The sequence below is a fragment of the Hyaena hyaena genome, unplaced genomic scaffold (assembly GCF_003009895.1).
Source record: "Hyaena hyaena isolate Hyena2069 unplaced genomic scaffold, ASM300989v1 scaffold_607, whole genome shotgun sequence".
Lineage (NCBI taxonomy): Eukaryota > Metazoa > Chordata > Mammalia > Carnivora > Hyaenidae > Hyaena > Hyaena hyaena.
Genome location: NW_024081241.1, coordinates 204,185 through 220,128, shown reverse-complemented (window position 1 = coordinate 220,128; position 15,944 = coordinate 204,185). Strand labels below are relative to the sequence as shown.

The 15,944-nt window shown below is 47.9% G+C and overlaps 1 protein-coding gene across 2 annotated transcripts in view; it reads right to left on the bottom strand.

The window, feature by feature from the left end:
- The window catches only part of CRIM1 (cysteine rich transmembrane BMP regulator 1), a 190,496-nt gene extending 179,030 nt beyond the window's left edge, over window positions 1-11,466 (bottom strand). Inside the window, exon 1 of one of the 2 annotated variants that reach the window (XM_039257229.1) lies at window positions 11,030-11,466. In XM_039257229.1, the coding sequence (XP_039113160.1) occupies window positions 11,030-11,360 (331 nt within the window). In that variant the 5' untranslated portion in view covers window positions 11,361-11,466. The remainder of the gene's footprint in view (window positions 1-11,029) is intronic. The other variant, XM_039257228.1, reaches the window with a different exon arrangement.
- Between the last annotated feature and the right edge of the window lie 4,478 nt (window positions 11,467-15,944).

The following is a 15,944-nucleotide window of genomic DNA, read 5'->3' as shown; positions in this document are numbered from 1 at the left end:
GTGTACATGTCTCAGGCACAAACACAGAGACCTTATGACCAGAAGGGCCTGAAGATATCATCACTTCAGCTGCTCTGCCTTCAGGTAGGCAACTATTTAATTCCCTTTCACAAATTAAGGTAAAGTCAAGGGCAGTTGAGAAGGTTTTATTTAAGCTCTCGAGCTACTAAGGGATGACAGGAGACCCGGAAGCATGGCTACATTGTCTCCTGTACCATGGTATAGTCTCACACACAGGAATGTTGTACTGTCTTTCTGAACAGCCTGAAATCCCTCCTCCAACAAACATATATATATATATCAGTTCATATATGAACCCATTCATTCTTTTGATTAAAACATGGAAATGTATTTGGCCTTTCATTTTTAGGTCACAGACAGAAGTAATAAATTTTCCCAAAATCTGAAAGAGAAGAACTCCATGGTTGTGACAAACACACAGCATACTCACTCTTTCTCAAACCATTTAAGAATCATTCTACTTTGATTTCCAGACACAGAACTATCTACAATTTATCCCTTTTTCCTCATGTAGAATGTAAATGCCCATACCTTAAAAAAAAAAAAAAAGCAATGCTCCCAACTATAGCACATGAGGGAAAGGGAAACCATGTGAAGACTTTCCAGATCTGCATCTGACAAGACGATGGAACATTCGGTCTCTGCAGAATTATAAACACACTGAGGGGACTGAGCACATGCATCCTGGATGTATGGTTCCTCCCGTGTTATAAGTCTGAAGTGGTCCAACTAATTGCTAATATGAAATGTCTAGTTCATGTCAAACATCCCTAAGGTAGCTTTACCCTATTCGGACAGCTCTTTTGGGATCTTAAAAAAGAAGAAATACAACTCCCCAATGTTGAGATGCCTTTTGTTTTATCACAGCCATGAAACGGTTTGTTCGTGGCCTTTGGATAAGAAGCTAAATAAGTTACCTCTTGTAGACCCAGGACTTTGCAGGCTCAGGTTTCATTCTGCCCTGCCAGAAATTCCTTTCTGTTTTGAATCTGAGATGTTTGTTTATGGTTTTTGTTTTGAAATGCTAAATAAGACAGGCACAGTCTCTAGTTACAGCCTATATCTTTTTTTTTTTTTTTAACCTTGCTATAGCCAGAGTGGCTGCTTGTTAAGGACTTTGCTAAAACTTGTTAAGGACTTTGCTAAAACTTCCAAAGAGCAGACTCTTCAAATTATCTTCCCAGGAACTTGAAATGTAAAATAACACCTTAAAATATAATTAACACTTAATTTTCTTTCTTAAGTGTTCATAAGACAAATGTTCCCAGGCTATTTCAAATTAGGGTGTTATTTTTGGATTTGACAAACATATACTTAAACAAAACCCTGAAATTTGAAAGTTGAGCTCGCCTTGCTTGGAGGTTGACACGTTTGGATACCAGTGCTCCTGATGAAAGATATAAGCCCTACAATGCTAGGTGCTAAAGGAGTTCCTGAAAGAAAACTGAATTTCTATGGCATGAATAAGGTTTGGTTGGCAAAAGAAAATAAAAAAAAGAGTTGTAAACTATTGATTCCAAAGACTGTATCTTCATCAAGTTCTTTCTCCTTGTTCCATAACAGCCAATATAAAGCATTTGCCTTGTGAGTCCTCAGCCCGTATTTACTGGATAAAAATGATACTCATTCACAGGCACGAAAGAAGGTTGGCACTTCTGCCTTCCTAAAGTGGGGGCTGTGCCCACACTAGGAGGTAAAGGGACAGGAACTCAGCTATTTTAATTCTAGGCTGTTCTTTCCTAGCCTCGCACTGTGGCACAAAGATGTTGCAGAGAAGAAACCACAAGCCAAGTCCACAGGAAAGCGGAAGTATCAGTCCACAGGACGGATGGATGGGATCAAGAAAAGCTATGCAGATGTCCTCTGGGCCCGACACCATCTCCTGCTCATTCCCAACCCGCCCCTGTCTTCGAGCTGAGACTGCCACTGCTTTCTTCCTTCCTGCTTCCTTCCTTCCCGAACTGCAGGGATCATAGCCTTGCCTTGCTCACACTCCTGAGGTCTCCCATGGCTCCAAGGACACCCAGAAACCCACAGAAAACTTCTAACAATAAAAGGAAATTTAATTTCCTTCCATTCAACCATATGCCATCAATATTAAGAGATGTCACCTGCTTAAAAATATTAGTTTGAAGCAGTTCTCTGGCACTATGGATTCAAACCACAAAATCAAGCAAATGTCCACATTCTGCTGAAACAGCAAAGGGACTAGGGATTACAGCAGTTCTGGATGAGAATGTGAAGGAGGTGTGTGTCACGAAGTGGATCTTTTTAACTTACATATTAAAAAGCTAACAGAAGAAAATTGGAAATAACATCACCTTCTAAAAATCTATTTGGTACCAGGAATTATACTAGCCATATCTCACTCTCTCTCTCTCTCTCTCTCACACACACACACACACCAATACACATTATCTGTGTAATTATATATGTATGCCCTCCAATCCTCTCTATAAGATCTAACCTTCATAGAAAGCTAGGAGTATTCCAGTTTTACAGATGAGGAAACTAAAGGCCAAAACCAAGCAAGCAGGTTGTTCACAGGTAAAACAGAAGAGCTGAGATTTGAACACAGGTTTGTCTAGCATCAAGACCTATCTTCTTCCTAAGACATCACGTACAGAGGAGTGGGAAGCAGAAAGGAGGGGAGCACACACTCAGATCCTGCTTGGGGAGGCACCCCCCACTCAACCCCTCCTGGTAGTCAGAGCTAGTGCCCCTTAGTGGCTCCTGAGACATCAGCACTTACTTCCCTATCTTAGAACTTCACAGCTGTAAGTCACGGTCTTGGATAGAATTGTCTCAGTCAGCTACCTGCCATTCAACCATGGCCTCTGGGAAAGCAGGGTCCGTATCATGTTTATTGTGGCTGAAAAATAACTACGATAGCAGAGAACATTATCAGGCCTCATTCGCCACACTCTGTTCTACATGCTTTACATGGACTACCTCTTTGCTACTTTAAAAGTGTGGTCCCAGGATTAGCAGCATCACCCAGGAGTTTATTAGAGATGCAGGATTTCAGGCCCCACCCAGGCCTCCTGTAACAGAACTCCTGTGCTGAATGAGACGCCCAGGTGATTCCTGTGGCCATTAGAATTTCAGCGGCACAGTTTTGGCTCGTTTAGTCTGCACAGCAAACATACAAGCTACCTATCACTGTTTACAGACAGGGAAACTGAGGCTTTAGAGACGCGGCATCCCTGTAGTGTAGCACAATGACCAGACCCACAGCGGCAAACACTTGTGGGCAAAAGGATGACAGGTAAACACGTAGGCAGGAAAGGACAGGTAACATGTCTGACCTCCAGTTCTGCCTAGTTTGTACCAAATGCAGCGGCAGGTGGGAGCGGGGCCCCGACGCGGCTGGGGGCTGCAGAGACACGGGCTGCTTCCTCAGCTGCGGTCAGGCCAAATCCTATGGTGGGACCAGCCGTGTGGACACTCCAGGAGCCGGGGCGACCTCTTCTCCCAGAATGTGAGGGGAACACACTGTCCCCATAGTGAGGACAGGTGCCCTCCTCTTCCCCAAATGAAGTATCAACCCACAGACCAACGGTTACCTTCCTAACTCACGATGTAATGCAAAAAAAATCTCAGATTCCTTCCTCTTTATTTTCACCCCAAATACACAAATTCTGTAGAAACTGTTCAAAGTTAACAAATAGGCATTAGGAAGAAAGGCAGCTAAGACCTTGAGCTTTAGAAAGGCAACGAATAGACCTTTAAATAATTAGGGTTTTTTTTTTTGTTTTTTTTTTTTTTAACTCAATGCACTTATGGTGTTGGGGAGGTGAGAACCTGAACTCAGTAATTTGTTCGCTTTCGAAGAGCCCAAACTCCTTAACGACTGATGATCCGCTACTCAGGTAGATAAGGATTCAGCAGAACAGAAGACTCCCATATCAAGTTGTTTCCCTTAGACTTGTTATTAGCTTTGTTGTTCTTAAGTATTTGCACCTGTCAGTCATTTTCCCAAGTCCTTCACAGGAATCTATTCGCTGAGTCCCTACAGCAACCCTATTATTAAAACCCACTGTGCAGACAGAAAACGGAGATGCTCAGAACTACAGATTTGACCTTAGATGACAAGTCTCTAACTATGATACCCTTTTATCAAAGTACAAGTATTTGACATAGAGAATTGAGGCTGGGGAGGGGAGGTAAGGAATTAAAATCTGTTCAGGAAAAAAGCGATCTTTTAAACATTTTTTTTCCATGTGGGCCCACAATGAACACTCACTAGTGTTTACCTTGAGAGCATTCTTAAATCTAAGTATTTTCAACTACTCCTCTGACCACAAGACCGAGGAGGTCTTGTTGAAGCACAGAGGTTTCTCATAATTTGACCAGGCTAACTGGCCAGGACAGGCAGCAGAGTGGGTGAGATTGGAAGGTGCTAGATAAAGGGACGCCTCTCAGCTCCCTGCCCATGCTCATCTGCCTCGTGGAACAAGCTAGAACAAGGAGAAAAATCACTCTGAAAAGGAAACTTGCCATTTTGAACCACAGCTAGTAAAGCATTAAGAATGCAGCCTCATTCTTAGACACTGGGAAATGCTCTGATAGGTGTTGCACAGGCCCTCAGAAAAATGGGTAGGATCCCGTCCCACCCCCACCGCCACAAAAGAGCTCCTAGTCATACTTTTAAACCTAGTAACAATTCAAAGTCTCCTTTTCAGCTTTGGCACCAGAGCCTGAAAAGGTGATCTCAGATCCTGTGATTCCGACAACAAATTTTAACTGCCTATTTCACTCACCAACTAACCATTGATACAGCCTTGGGAAATCACTTCTTCCTGCCATGAACTTATATGATCATGTAGACTTTTTAAGGCCTGGTTACCCTATTCTCGCTCGAGAGGAGAAGAGTAAAAAGAGTGGGGAACACATGTGAGGTCCCCAAGCTCCCCAGCTGCCCCTGCCTCAGCAGAAGGCCATGCACAGACCAGAAGGTAGATGAACGAGGGACGGATTTCTAGGCCAAGACAAATCAGATCTTTGAAAACTCAGCTTTGGAGAACCCCACCTCTGAGGAGGTAGGCTTTCAGTCTGTCACCTTTGCGTGCCTCGCCAGCCCAGGTTCCTCCACAAATAGCTGAGCTTTACCAGGGTGTCTCCAGAATCCTGATGCTGCCTGGGCCACCTACGGAACATAGCGATACAGGAACCTGCTTCACCAAACACACATTACCTTCTACTCATCACGGTCCGTCGGATGGCATTTACATGCTAAATAAAGTGGCACCGCCATCTCGCACATTAGTGCTGTCGACTGAAAGATGTTACACACGCCCACATCTTCTCAGGAATTTCACAATTCATGTCTGGAATGCAATTTGGATTCTTCTTCAAAGGAAGACACAGTTGCCCTAAGATGAATTCAATATTTTTCCCTTCTTCCATTTGTCATTCTTTGGTCTTCCCGCTCTGTGACCTTCTTAGGGTCATCTACTTCTTTCCCGCAACTTAAAAAGCCTGTCCCCAGCACCCCCAAGCTGTTCCCTTTTTCGTCCAAGTCACTTAATCTAATCAAGCCACACAGAGCACAGAAACCTGCACCATCTCACCACCTACGGCCTCTCATCGGATGCAAAGGCCGTAGCTTCAGGATTCCTCAGGCAGTTTTCTTCTCAATTCAACCTGTGCACAAAGCCATTGCCAACATAACTGCACGCGGATTCTCCTGGTCACTGTGAAGCATGAGTTAATGGCAGCAAATATCTCCAGACTTGCTATTTTTGCCTCTCTGGTACTCTGCAATTCATTTGCCCTTTGCCAAGTGTTTTATGTGACTGGACTCCTGAATAAGTGAGGAACCTGTAAGCTTGAGAGTCAAAGACAAGGTCACTAAGTCCTGTCATTTGTATATGTGAAGTGAATAGTCTCTCCATATTTCGTCAATATTTACTTTGGGGAGGAACTAATTATTTCCTTGTTTACTTGCATTGGTTTCTCTTCCAGTACCCCAGTAACGTAATTTTACAGGCCCTCTGCTGGCTTCTTTCTCTCTCTGGCATCTAAAAGCTCGCTCCACCTGAAGACTTTCGAAATGGAAAGCAAAACACACTCTTCAAAAACAAGGAGTGCTGGGTGTTTCAAGTTTTCTAATGCCAAACAGGAGTATTAACTCTGCCTCTCCCGTCTTCTTTTTAATTAGTAAAATGAAATCCATGGATTCTGGGTTTATTTTTTTATGTTTATTTTTGAGAGAGAGAGAGAGAGAGAAAAGAGAGAGAGACAGGGTGAGCGGGGAAGGAGCAGAGGGAGAGGGAGACACAGAATCTGAAGCAGGCTCCAGGCTCCGAGCTGTCGGCACAGAGCCTGACGCCGGGCTCGAACTCCCAAACCGGGAGATCACGACCTGAGGCCAAGTCCAACGCTTGACTGACTAAACCACCCAGGCGCCCCATGGACTCTTGACTTCAAGTCCTACATTACAGAGCAAGGAGAGGAGATCCTTGTGGCTTGTGCATAAACAAACGGTTTGTTACATTTTCTGGCCTCCTGTAGCCTGCTCTCTGTGGCCTGACCTCAAAGCCTCCACACTCTCTTCCAAGGAGTCATCATCTCTGTCCCTGCCTTCCAGGGTTTAGGGGGAAAAAAAAAACCCTATAACTTTCTAAAGGCCAACAGTTTCAGAAGCAACACTGTTCTGTGCTGTAAGCACCCACGGCATAACCACTCTACAGTTCTCTTCCTCACTTGCCTCCATGAAAACCAGGTGGAAGGAAAAATTTAAAAAAACCTGTGAGAAATGAAAGGATTGTGTTTTGAAAGAGACAGTTTGGTAGATGTTGTGGTAAAAACAAGGAAAGTTAAGTTCCATAAAGATAAAGCTACTGAGTAAATATGCACTGGGGGGGAAGTTGGTATCATCTACAAGAGCGATCACCTGGCTCTCCGACAACAAAGTTCTCAGGGCAAAGCCACTCAGTAATGTCCACTAGGTTCCAAATCACCTGGTCCTCACACACTGTCCAACTCAAGCCATCCCCTGCCAGTTTGTTACATAGAGAAGACTGCTCGTGCTGCCCCCGCCTCACCCCCAACCCTTAAAACAGAAGGGTAACATACTATTCTACATAGGAGGGGAAAACGGTCCTCAGCTCCTCTCTCAAAATAGAATCCCCACTGCACAATCAAAACATTCTTCCTAGAAAATCCCACTTCGGTCATTTTTCAAAACTCTGTCTTTGATCTCCCATACAGTCTTCTACCTCAGGAGTTCAGAATCCAAACTTGTTTCTCTGGCTTCTAGGTGATTTACCTGGAGGCGGGCAGCCCAGCCAAGGAACAGGCCGCTTAGGATGTCAAAAAGTGCAACAGGGAGAGACTCACCTAATGAATGGAAACAGTAAAGAGACTTGTGCCCTCCTGGGGGCCAGAAAGCACTTTTTAGACTGAGTGAGAGCAGAGAAAACTTGAGGTACTTGCCTCTATGATCAAGGTTTAAAATGCACTTATGTCAAATAAAACAAATTTTTAGAGGAATGATTTTTTTTTTAATGTTTTTAATTTTTTTAAATGTTTTCTTTATTTCTGAGAGAGAGAGAGAGAGAGAGAGAGCGCGAGCGAGCAGGGGAGGGTCGAGAGAGAGGGAGATACAGAATCTGAAGCAGGCTCCAGACTCTGAGCTAGCGATAAGCACAGAGCCCGACACAGGGCTCGAACCCACGAACCATGAGATAATGACCTGGGCCGAAGTCAGATGTTGAACTGACTGAGCCACCCAGGCACCCCGATTTAATGTTTATTTTTTGAGAGAAAGAGGGAGAGAGAGAGCACATGGGCATGACTGGGGAAGGGACAGAGAGAGGGGAAGACAGAGAATCCGAAGCAGGCTCCAGGCTCTGAGCTGTGAGCACAGAGCCCAACACGGGGCTCGAACTCACCAGCCAGGAGATCCTGACCTGAGCCGAAGTCTGACACTTAATCGACTGAGCCACCCAGGTGCCCCTAAAGTAATGATTTAGCTAACAACCCAGACAATGCTGAAAAGACCACGTGTACAAGTTACATGATTCACAGGACATAACTCTTAACATTATTTACTCTTTCAGAAAATTTTTTTTCTTCACTATTCTCTCTACGGAGAAGATCATTCATCTATTTGCTCCATGCACGTTTATGGAGAGCCTACTATGGGCTGTGTGTCTTTAAGGCCTTAAAGACACAAGATAGTGAGCCACACCATAGGTCGGCAGGGGTTCATTTTTACCCCTGGTTTATCTAATTCACTATGTGAACCACAATTAAAAACATGGTATTCCCCACCCCCCACCCACACACACAAAGCCAGAATGGAGAATAACACAAATAAAATCTACTACAAGTTGGCAAATGGAACAGTGTAACTGGTATTTAATTTATGTCCTAGAAAGCAGGTAGATTAGTCATGATAATATTTCTATAACACAGAATATGACTTCTCAGTGTAGTCAATTAAATAAGTTTTCCAAACAGTTTTCATTAACAGATACAACCAGTAGGGGTCATTTTAGTGCAAAAATTGCAGCAAAAGAGACTTCAACATGAATAAAATGTATCAATTCCTATTCACGTCACTTACAATAAACATGCTTCAGTGTGTGAATTTCTAAATAAAAATGGAAACTGAGTGAAACACTAGCCATTGAGAGATTTCTCACCAACAACAAAAAAGGCAGAAAGTGAGCACGGACATAATTACTGACATGTAAAGACTCCTCTAATTCATAAAAAAAGGTTATTAATACTATGTTTCCCATAAATCTTGTAGTAAAGTGAAAACCCTTGAAATTTTAGACACATGACTGACAATATCTGTGTATATCTGCCTACTATATCATGCCAGGTAATGCTGCTCTTCTTACTTCAGTTTCATGGATTTAGAATACAACTTGACCACTGCTTTTAGAAATCTAAAAATAAATGCCAGGCACCCAGTTTTGGCAGCTGAAAACAGTCCTGTTAAATAAGAAGTGTTGCTGGAGAATGCTGAGATACAATCAAGGGAACAAATACTTCCAAGCATCTTCAAGGCTAATACCAAGGGCATGAGGTGTTAACCAGAAAAAAATGAAGCCAAGAGACATCCCATCTCAGAGGAAGTAAAGCTCCCTCAGAATAATTCCATACTGTGATACCCGAAGACTGGATCCAGATCTCCTGGGTACTGTGAATGTTCCTGGAGCTCCACATCTCCTTCACCAGAAATACGACATGAAGAAACAAAACAAGGGTTAGAATCGTTAAAACCTCCAGAAGTCCTTCTCAGAGCACAGCAGTTTCCACTGCATTTAACCTTGTTTCATGTTACTTGTTCTTTTTAGATTTATGGGAGGCTGGCTTAAGTAAATTATACACTCCAAGTGGCAGGGTTCAAAGATGCATCGTTTCAGTCCAACTCATTCAGAATTCCCAAAATCAAACACACAAAGTTGTATCAGAAGCGAATCTCCTGGCCATTTTTTCCTGATGTGAGAAATAAACACACACGTTTTAACGTGGGCCTTAACGCCGGTTGGGAGGCTTTGTATTTCAGGCAAATTAACTCTTCTAACCCAATGCCCTAAGGATGCAGCTCTCCATGACCCTTCCCTTTGAGAAGGGTTCCCTTCACTCGTTACTGCCCACTAGCTTCCAGACCAGGAAGGCCTCTTTGATTTTCCAGAACTGTCGAAACTCTAGAAACCACAGGTATAAATAAACGTATGTGTATTTAAGGAAAATCACAGAATTCCAAGTCTTTCAAGAGGCCCATTTTATCCTTAGGATTGCCACCTTCTTTTTCAATACCTCAGCACGATAAATAAACACATGCACCCAGAAAGATGCCTCAAAAGAAACCCTTCCCTGGTCTCCTGGGTGCTGTTAGCAAGGCGGGGACCAGGTCAGAGGGCGCCTGTCCCTCCTCCTGGCCGCGCTCCTCCAGAAGTGACGCCGCTGTGCTCTGCACCAGGATACCCGGGAAAGGCATCACCGTCCCAACGTCAGCCAGAGCAGGGATCCCGCTTTTAACTGGTGCTCACCCAGTCCTGCCCGTTAACCAAATTAAAAACAAAAACAAAAACCAACCTCACTGCCTCTCTCTAGTCCCCAAACCCGACCAAGCACCTGGAGGCCAAGGCAGGAGCGCAGGGAACAGAGGCGACACCCATCCACAGGGGTCCACCCAACGAGGGGGAGGATCACTATTCGAACCGCTTTCTCCCTCCGTCAGCCTCCACGCCGAGGGGCACAATGCTCCGTGAAGAAAGCAGCAGACCAACCCTCGCTGTCAAACAAACAAAAAGAAGGAACCGGCAACACGATACGAAGCACGCGGATCTCTAGTATTAAAACGCAGCCACCAACAGTCAGCAACAACTTTTCACTCCTAGGTGCGACACCCCCCCTCCCCCCATCCGCCGCCCCCACTCAGAAGAGAAAGCCCGTGACTGCTTTCAATAGGCAAATAAATGAGTAACCACCGTATGTAACTTCCCCTGGGCTGACATATTCCGGAGCTGAAACTGATTTACATGCGAAGGAGGAGGAAGGAGGTGAAGGAAGAGCGCGAGGAAAAAATAATAAAAGAGTCACACAGGGAGTGTGAGCTGAAGACACGTCTCCCGGCCAACCGAAAAGGGACTTTCGAGAACGGTGTGCAGGACTCGATAGCACACTGCGCTAGTGCGGGGAGGGCGGCAGCGGCTGGACTCCCCGCGGGGCACGCGACAGCCTCCGCAGTGCCCCCCGCCCGCGGCGCCCCCACCTGGGGGTGCGGGGCGCGCCCCCCCCCCGCGGCAGCGCCAGCCGGAACCACCACACGTGTGCGGGTCTCTGCGCAGCCACCCCTGCTCGCCCGCTCCCACCCACGAAATCCGCCCTCACCCGCGGCCGGCCCAGCGCCCCGGGGAGCGGCGAGCGGGAACCGGGGGGCCCTCTCCCGGAGGAGGCGGCCCCCTCTCCTCGGGAAAGTCTCGGCCAAACTTTGTTCGGCGCGGCCAGGTGGGAGGGGGCCCGCGGCGGGCGGCCGTACCTTCGCAGACGCCCACTTCGTACTCGGTGATGGAGTCGCCATTGAGCGGGGGGCGGATGACACAGCGCAGCCCCCGGTCGCAGGCTCCGTGGAGCCCGTAGGCGCCGCCGCAGCTCTCGTTCCTCTGGCGGGCGCACATGTAGCAGCAGCCGCAGACGCCCTGCACGATGCTCCCGGGGCAGCTCCTGGGCTCTTCGCACTTGGACTCGTCGCAGGGCAGGCAGACCAGCGCCCGGGTGCCGGAGCGCGCCAGCAGCAGCAGCAGCCCCAGCAGCGAGACCAGGAGGTGCCCGCAGCCGGCCAGCCCCCTGCCCCCCGCCACCAAGTACATCCTCCTGCGCCGCCGCCGCCTCCTCCTCGCAGCCGGGCCGGGAGCGGGGCGGGCGCCCTCCCCTGCGCGGGGCACACGCGCCGCCGCCGCCGCACCCGCAGCCCGCGGTCCTCGCCGCCCCCCTCGGGGCCCCCGGGGCGCGCCTCCCCTCGCGGGGCGAGGCCCCCGCCCCCGCTGCGGGCCGCGCCGACCCCGAGCCCACTAGCGTTGGCGCCAGCGGTGGCTTCCCCTCCTCCGCCTCCTCCTCCCGGGAGGGAGGGGGAAAAAAGAAAAAAAGTTTCCTCCCGGCAGCTCCGGTTCAACCCAAACTTCTGGCGGCGGCGGCGGCGGCGGCGGCTGCGCTGGGCTCCAGCCCCGGCTGGCGGCGCCTCCTCCCTCGCCTCCTGCGCGGCGGCCGGCCCCGCGGCGGTGGCGGCGGCGGCGCAGCCTCCGGGCCGGTCCCCGCCTCCCGAGCCGCCGAGTGGGCGCGGTGGCGCAGCAGAAGGTCCGCGGCGTCCGCTCCGCGCGCCCCGCTCGCCTCACTCCTGCGCGGCTCCTCCGGGCGCTTGTTTATGGCTCGAGCCTCAGCCGCTCGGGCTGCGCCCTCCCCCATCCTACCTCATCCCCCAGACCTCGCCCCCCCCCCCGCGCCGCGCGCCGCTCATTGGCTGCCCCCCCACCCCTCCCGGCCCGGCCGGCCCCCTCCCCCTCCCCCGCCCTCCCTTGCGGGCGGCCGGGCCCTTCCTCCCTCACTCACCTCCTCCTCCTCCGCCTCCGCCTCCTCCTCCTCTTCCTCCTCCCCCTCCGGCTCCTCCGGCTGGAGCCCGGCGCGCCGAGCCGGCCCTGCGGCCGAGCCTTCGCGCTCGGCGGGCGCGCTGCGGCTCCGGCTCGGGGCGCACGCGGCGGGCAGCGGGAGGCGCGGCGTCCCCAGCGCCCGTCCGCACCGCGGCCACCTTGGCTGGCCTGGGCGCCCCGGGGGCGAGCCGGCTGCCCCTCCAGGGCCAGTTGTGAGTTCGGAGAGTGGCGGGGACCGCCGGAGCTGGGGCCCGAGGGGGTTGGCGCAGCCCTGACTGGGGCGCCCGCGGGATCGAAATGCGCGGAAACCCCCGCAGACTAGATGAGAATCCATCTTCCACTTGAGCCGGGGTTGGACTTTGTAAAAGATATTATGTAATGGAGTCAGTCTCGGGAAGCTCGAGACGCCTCCAGCGAAGCTGCTGGTGAATTAATTAAGTGCTTTAAACGGTCTAGGTAAATATTCCGCGGGGGAGGGGGGAGGGAGGCATGGCTGAGGGCTGCTGTAGCTTGGGTTGAATTTTAACTGTCCACATCCTGTGTTTGATCGCTCTGCTGTCTGTGCCGAGGTGCTGTGTTATGGGAGGGGGGTGCAGAGCTGAATTTCTCTCCCTTGAGTAAGGCCAAATACTGGATTACTACAAGTCTTGACATGATTGGACCCGTGTATCTCATGCATCATTAATGTCATCTGACATTGCCCTTTTCTTTCCCAAGCTCTTGGACGGAAGTGGTGGGTTTTCATTTATGTATTGCAAATATATTAATAAAGTAGATGTGTGGTAAACATTCTTTGTGATAAACCAGGTAAGGCAGCAATCGAAGTGATGCAAAATGCGTTGTGTGGAGCCTGTGTCTCTAACGGGGCTGTCAGAAAGCGTTCTCGAAAAGGACAGACTCTGTCATGACCCACCATTTACAGGATTTGTACCAAGGTCAATAAAATTAGTGAATTAACAACAAGTGACTTGGATCGTTGGGGGGGGGGGGGAGACGGGGGCCAGAATCAGATCCTGTAGCAGGTGTGAGGTGGGAATGGCCCGCAGACCTTCTGATCCAAAATAGTCTGGCTACAGAAAGGTGGCAGGGAAGTCGTGACTAAATGAACCTAAAGTTAACAACACAACAGCATAAGGAGAAAGGAAACAAAGATGCCTTTGAAATCCTGTTTGCAGGACAAATTTATACTATCATAAATATTTTGGATTTAAGCACTGGAATTCTGAACCAAAAAGCCAGAGTTACCAGTGGAATATTCTCCAGTCACTGACACCTGGAAGCTAAATGTTTCTCCAATCATATGTCTTTGTCCTGGGGAGGGGAAGAGACTCATTAGCTACTACTGATTATCAGTGGGTGATAGAGAAGATGTTCAACAGTAAAGAGGGGGAATGAGCATCCCATTTTCTCAAAGGGTTTAGAGTTGTCTGAGATGACACCAGAAATGGTGGAGACAATTCTGGCAATTTTGTAGGAGGCCAGGTTAGATGCTCTCTGAAAGACCTCATACACTGAGGTTCTATAATTATAAATGTTAAGTGGTGAAACCGTTTAAAATCTGCTTGATTTTCTATTAGCATAATTCAAGAAAGATAAAACGCACAGCGCTGTTAAACATGATTGTTTCTTGTACCCCAACAAGGCACCAGCATTTCACTGTGGGATTTGCCAACAAACTGTCATCATTGCGCTGTGTTAAAAGGCCTTTGCCACTCTGGCGGGGAGGTTATCTATACTTCTGTTCAAATGCAAGTATAAAGACGTTATTAAAATGTAGCAGATAACATTGTGGGACTCAACAGGAAAAGCCAAGGTCAGGTGATGGGGAAAAAATGCTGGGGTGAGAAAGCCACTGTCATTTGAAAGAAGAACAATCATGATCAAGGGTTTGCTTTTGTGTGTGTGTGTGTGTTTAAGACAATATATTAGGGGTTAGGGAAAGCTAGAGCTTGAACACAGGGAAGGGACAATATGGAGGTCACCATCCATCGTTCCTGGGATTCCAGAGGAAGGTAGATAAACACAAGGCGATAAAGGGAATTCAAGTTAGCCTTAGAAAGGACTGGAGAGATTCTGAAGACTAAGATGGATGTATCAGCTTAGAAAATTCAAGTTACACATGCTCTTGTGCCATAGACTTCAGAGAGAAGCAAAGGAGAAAACAGGAAAAGTTACATGAAGCCTATAACTAGTAGTAAATAAGAAACCAGCTTATCTGAGACCAGTGTGTGAACCAGGAGCTCAGTTATGAAATAGCTGTTTCTGCCTTGGGGGCCAGAAGCCAAGGCTGAGATTGAAGCTCAAACACAAAAGGATTCCCTCATCTTTAGAGAACAGACTAAAGATACAGAAGAAAGGATCAGTGGGCCCAACATGGTGACAATTGGGGGGTCAAGGGAGAAAGTAGACAGCAAAGGATTACAAAGACCCTGAAAGGCATAAGAGTTAGAGTCACACATGGAATATGGTTTAATGCCTCCTCCTCTGGGAAGTGTCTTGAGCTTATTCCCTGATCTATAGCATTTTGTAAATACCTCTGCTTGTAGCATTTATCATGTTATATTATAAAACGTTCTCTAAATTGGTCTGGACCCCATTAAGTTGTCAGCTCATTGGAGGGGGCATGACTTATAAGAATGTACGCAGGCATGAGTGAGTTGAAAAACAGGCAGAGGAAAGAATTATAGGCACAAAGATTTGAACATTCTTGTCTGCAGGCTCTCTCTCTTGGTTTTAGTAAATACCTCTAAAATAAGCCCTTGGAAGGATGGTTGGGCAGGAGGGAGCCTTCCAAATTGGAAGGGGGCAAAAGGCTTCAAACAAAATCCCACAGATCTGAAAGGAAAGGGAATTAGAATAGTCTTCTGATGGAGGTCTGGAAGAAGAGGCAGTCCGCCCTCTATCGGCCGTTGGGGGGGTTGAATGGGAGGGGTTTGCTAAATTGTTGAAGATGACTAAAAATCAAATGCCCATTTGGGGACCAAGCAGAAAGTGGAAATGAGAGGGCAATAGACAGACTACTGGTACTAGAACCCTCCTCTGTGGTTCAATGTCTAGTTCAGCCTCTCTAGCCACACTCAGGGATGTTTGTATTTTTTGGAAATGAAAAGAAAAATATAGGAGTTGCCTTTTGAATCTGAAAAACCCACTTAGAACTGAATTGCACCAGAGAAAGTCTCATTGTTTTCTAAAGATGTTGCATACATAATAGGAAGATCTATGAAGAAACCAGGACAAGAATCCTGCGTCATTCACCTCTTTACCCCCATTGCTCTGGTCCCCCTGAGCTGGGATAGTCTTATTCTTGGGCCATCTGCTTGGGCAGGGAAACCCCTAGCTTGGGGACTCCGCCATCTGATCTTGGGCTGTGGAGCTGGTACTTGGGCTATGTTATCACCACCCAGTACTTAATTTTACTAAGGGGGCTCCTATCTTGTCCCCTCAGCCCGAGGAGGCTATTCTGGAACTTAGAAGAACAGTAAGGCATATGCACAACACGGGTTCTTCTTAAGGTTTGCTCTACTATCTTGACATTCTCTCTCTTTCCCCTCTGTCTCTTTCTCTCATGCTATTTACATATGTTTGAACAAGGTAGTTATCCTTTCTGAATCTGTTTCTCCTTTGTAAAATGGAGACAAATGTGCACACGAAGCACACAGGGTATCTTGGGAATAAACTCGGTGTTCTCCTTTTTCTATTGTTACATTTAGAGTCCTTCTAATGGAGTGTCTCCTGGAGTTTTGTGCCGGACCTGTAATCCCTGCTATGGGATATCTCAGCACCTAATGTAACATCTGCCTAACCAGATAA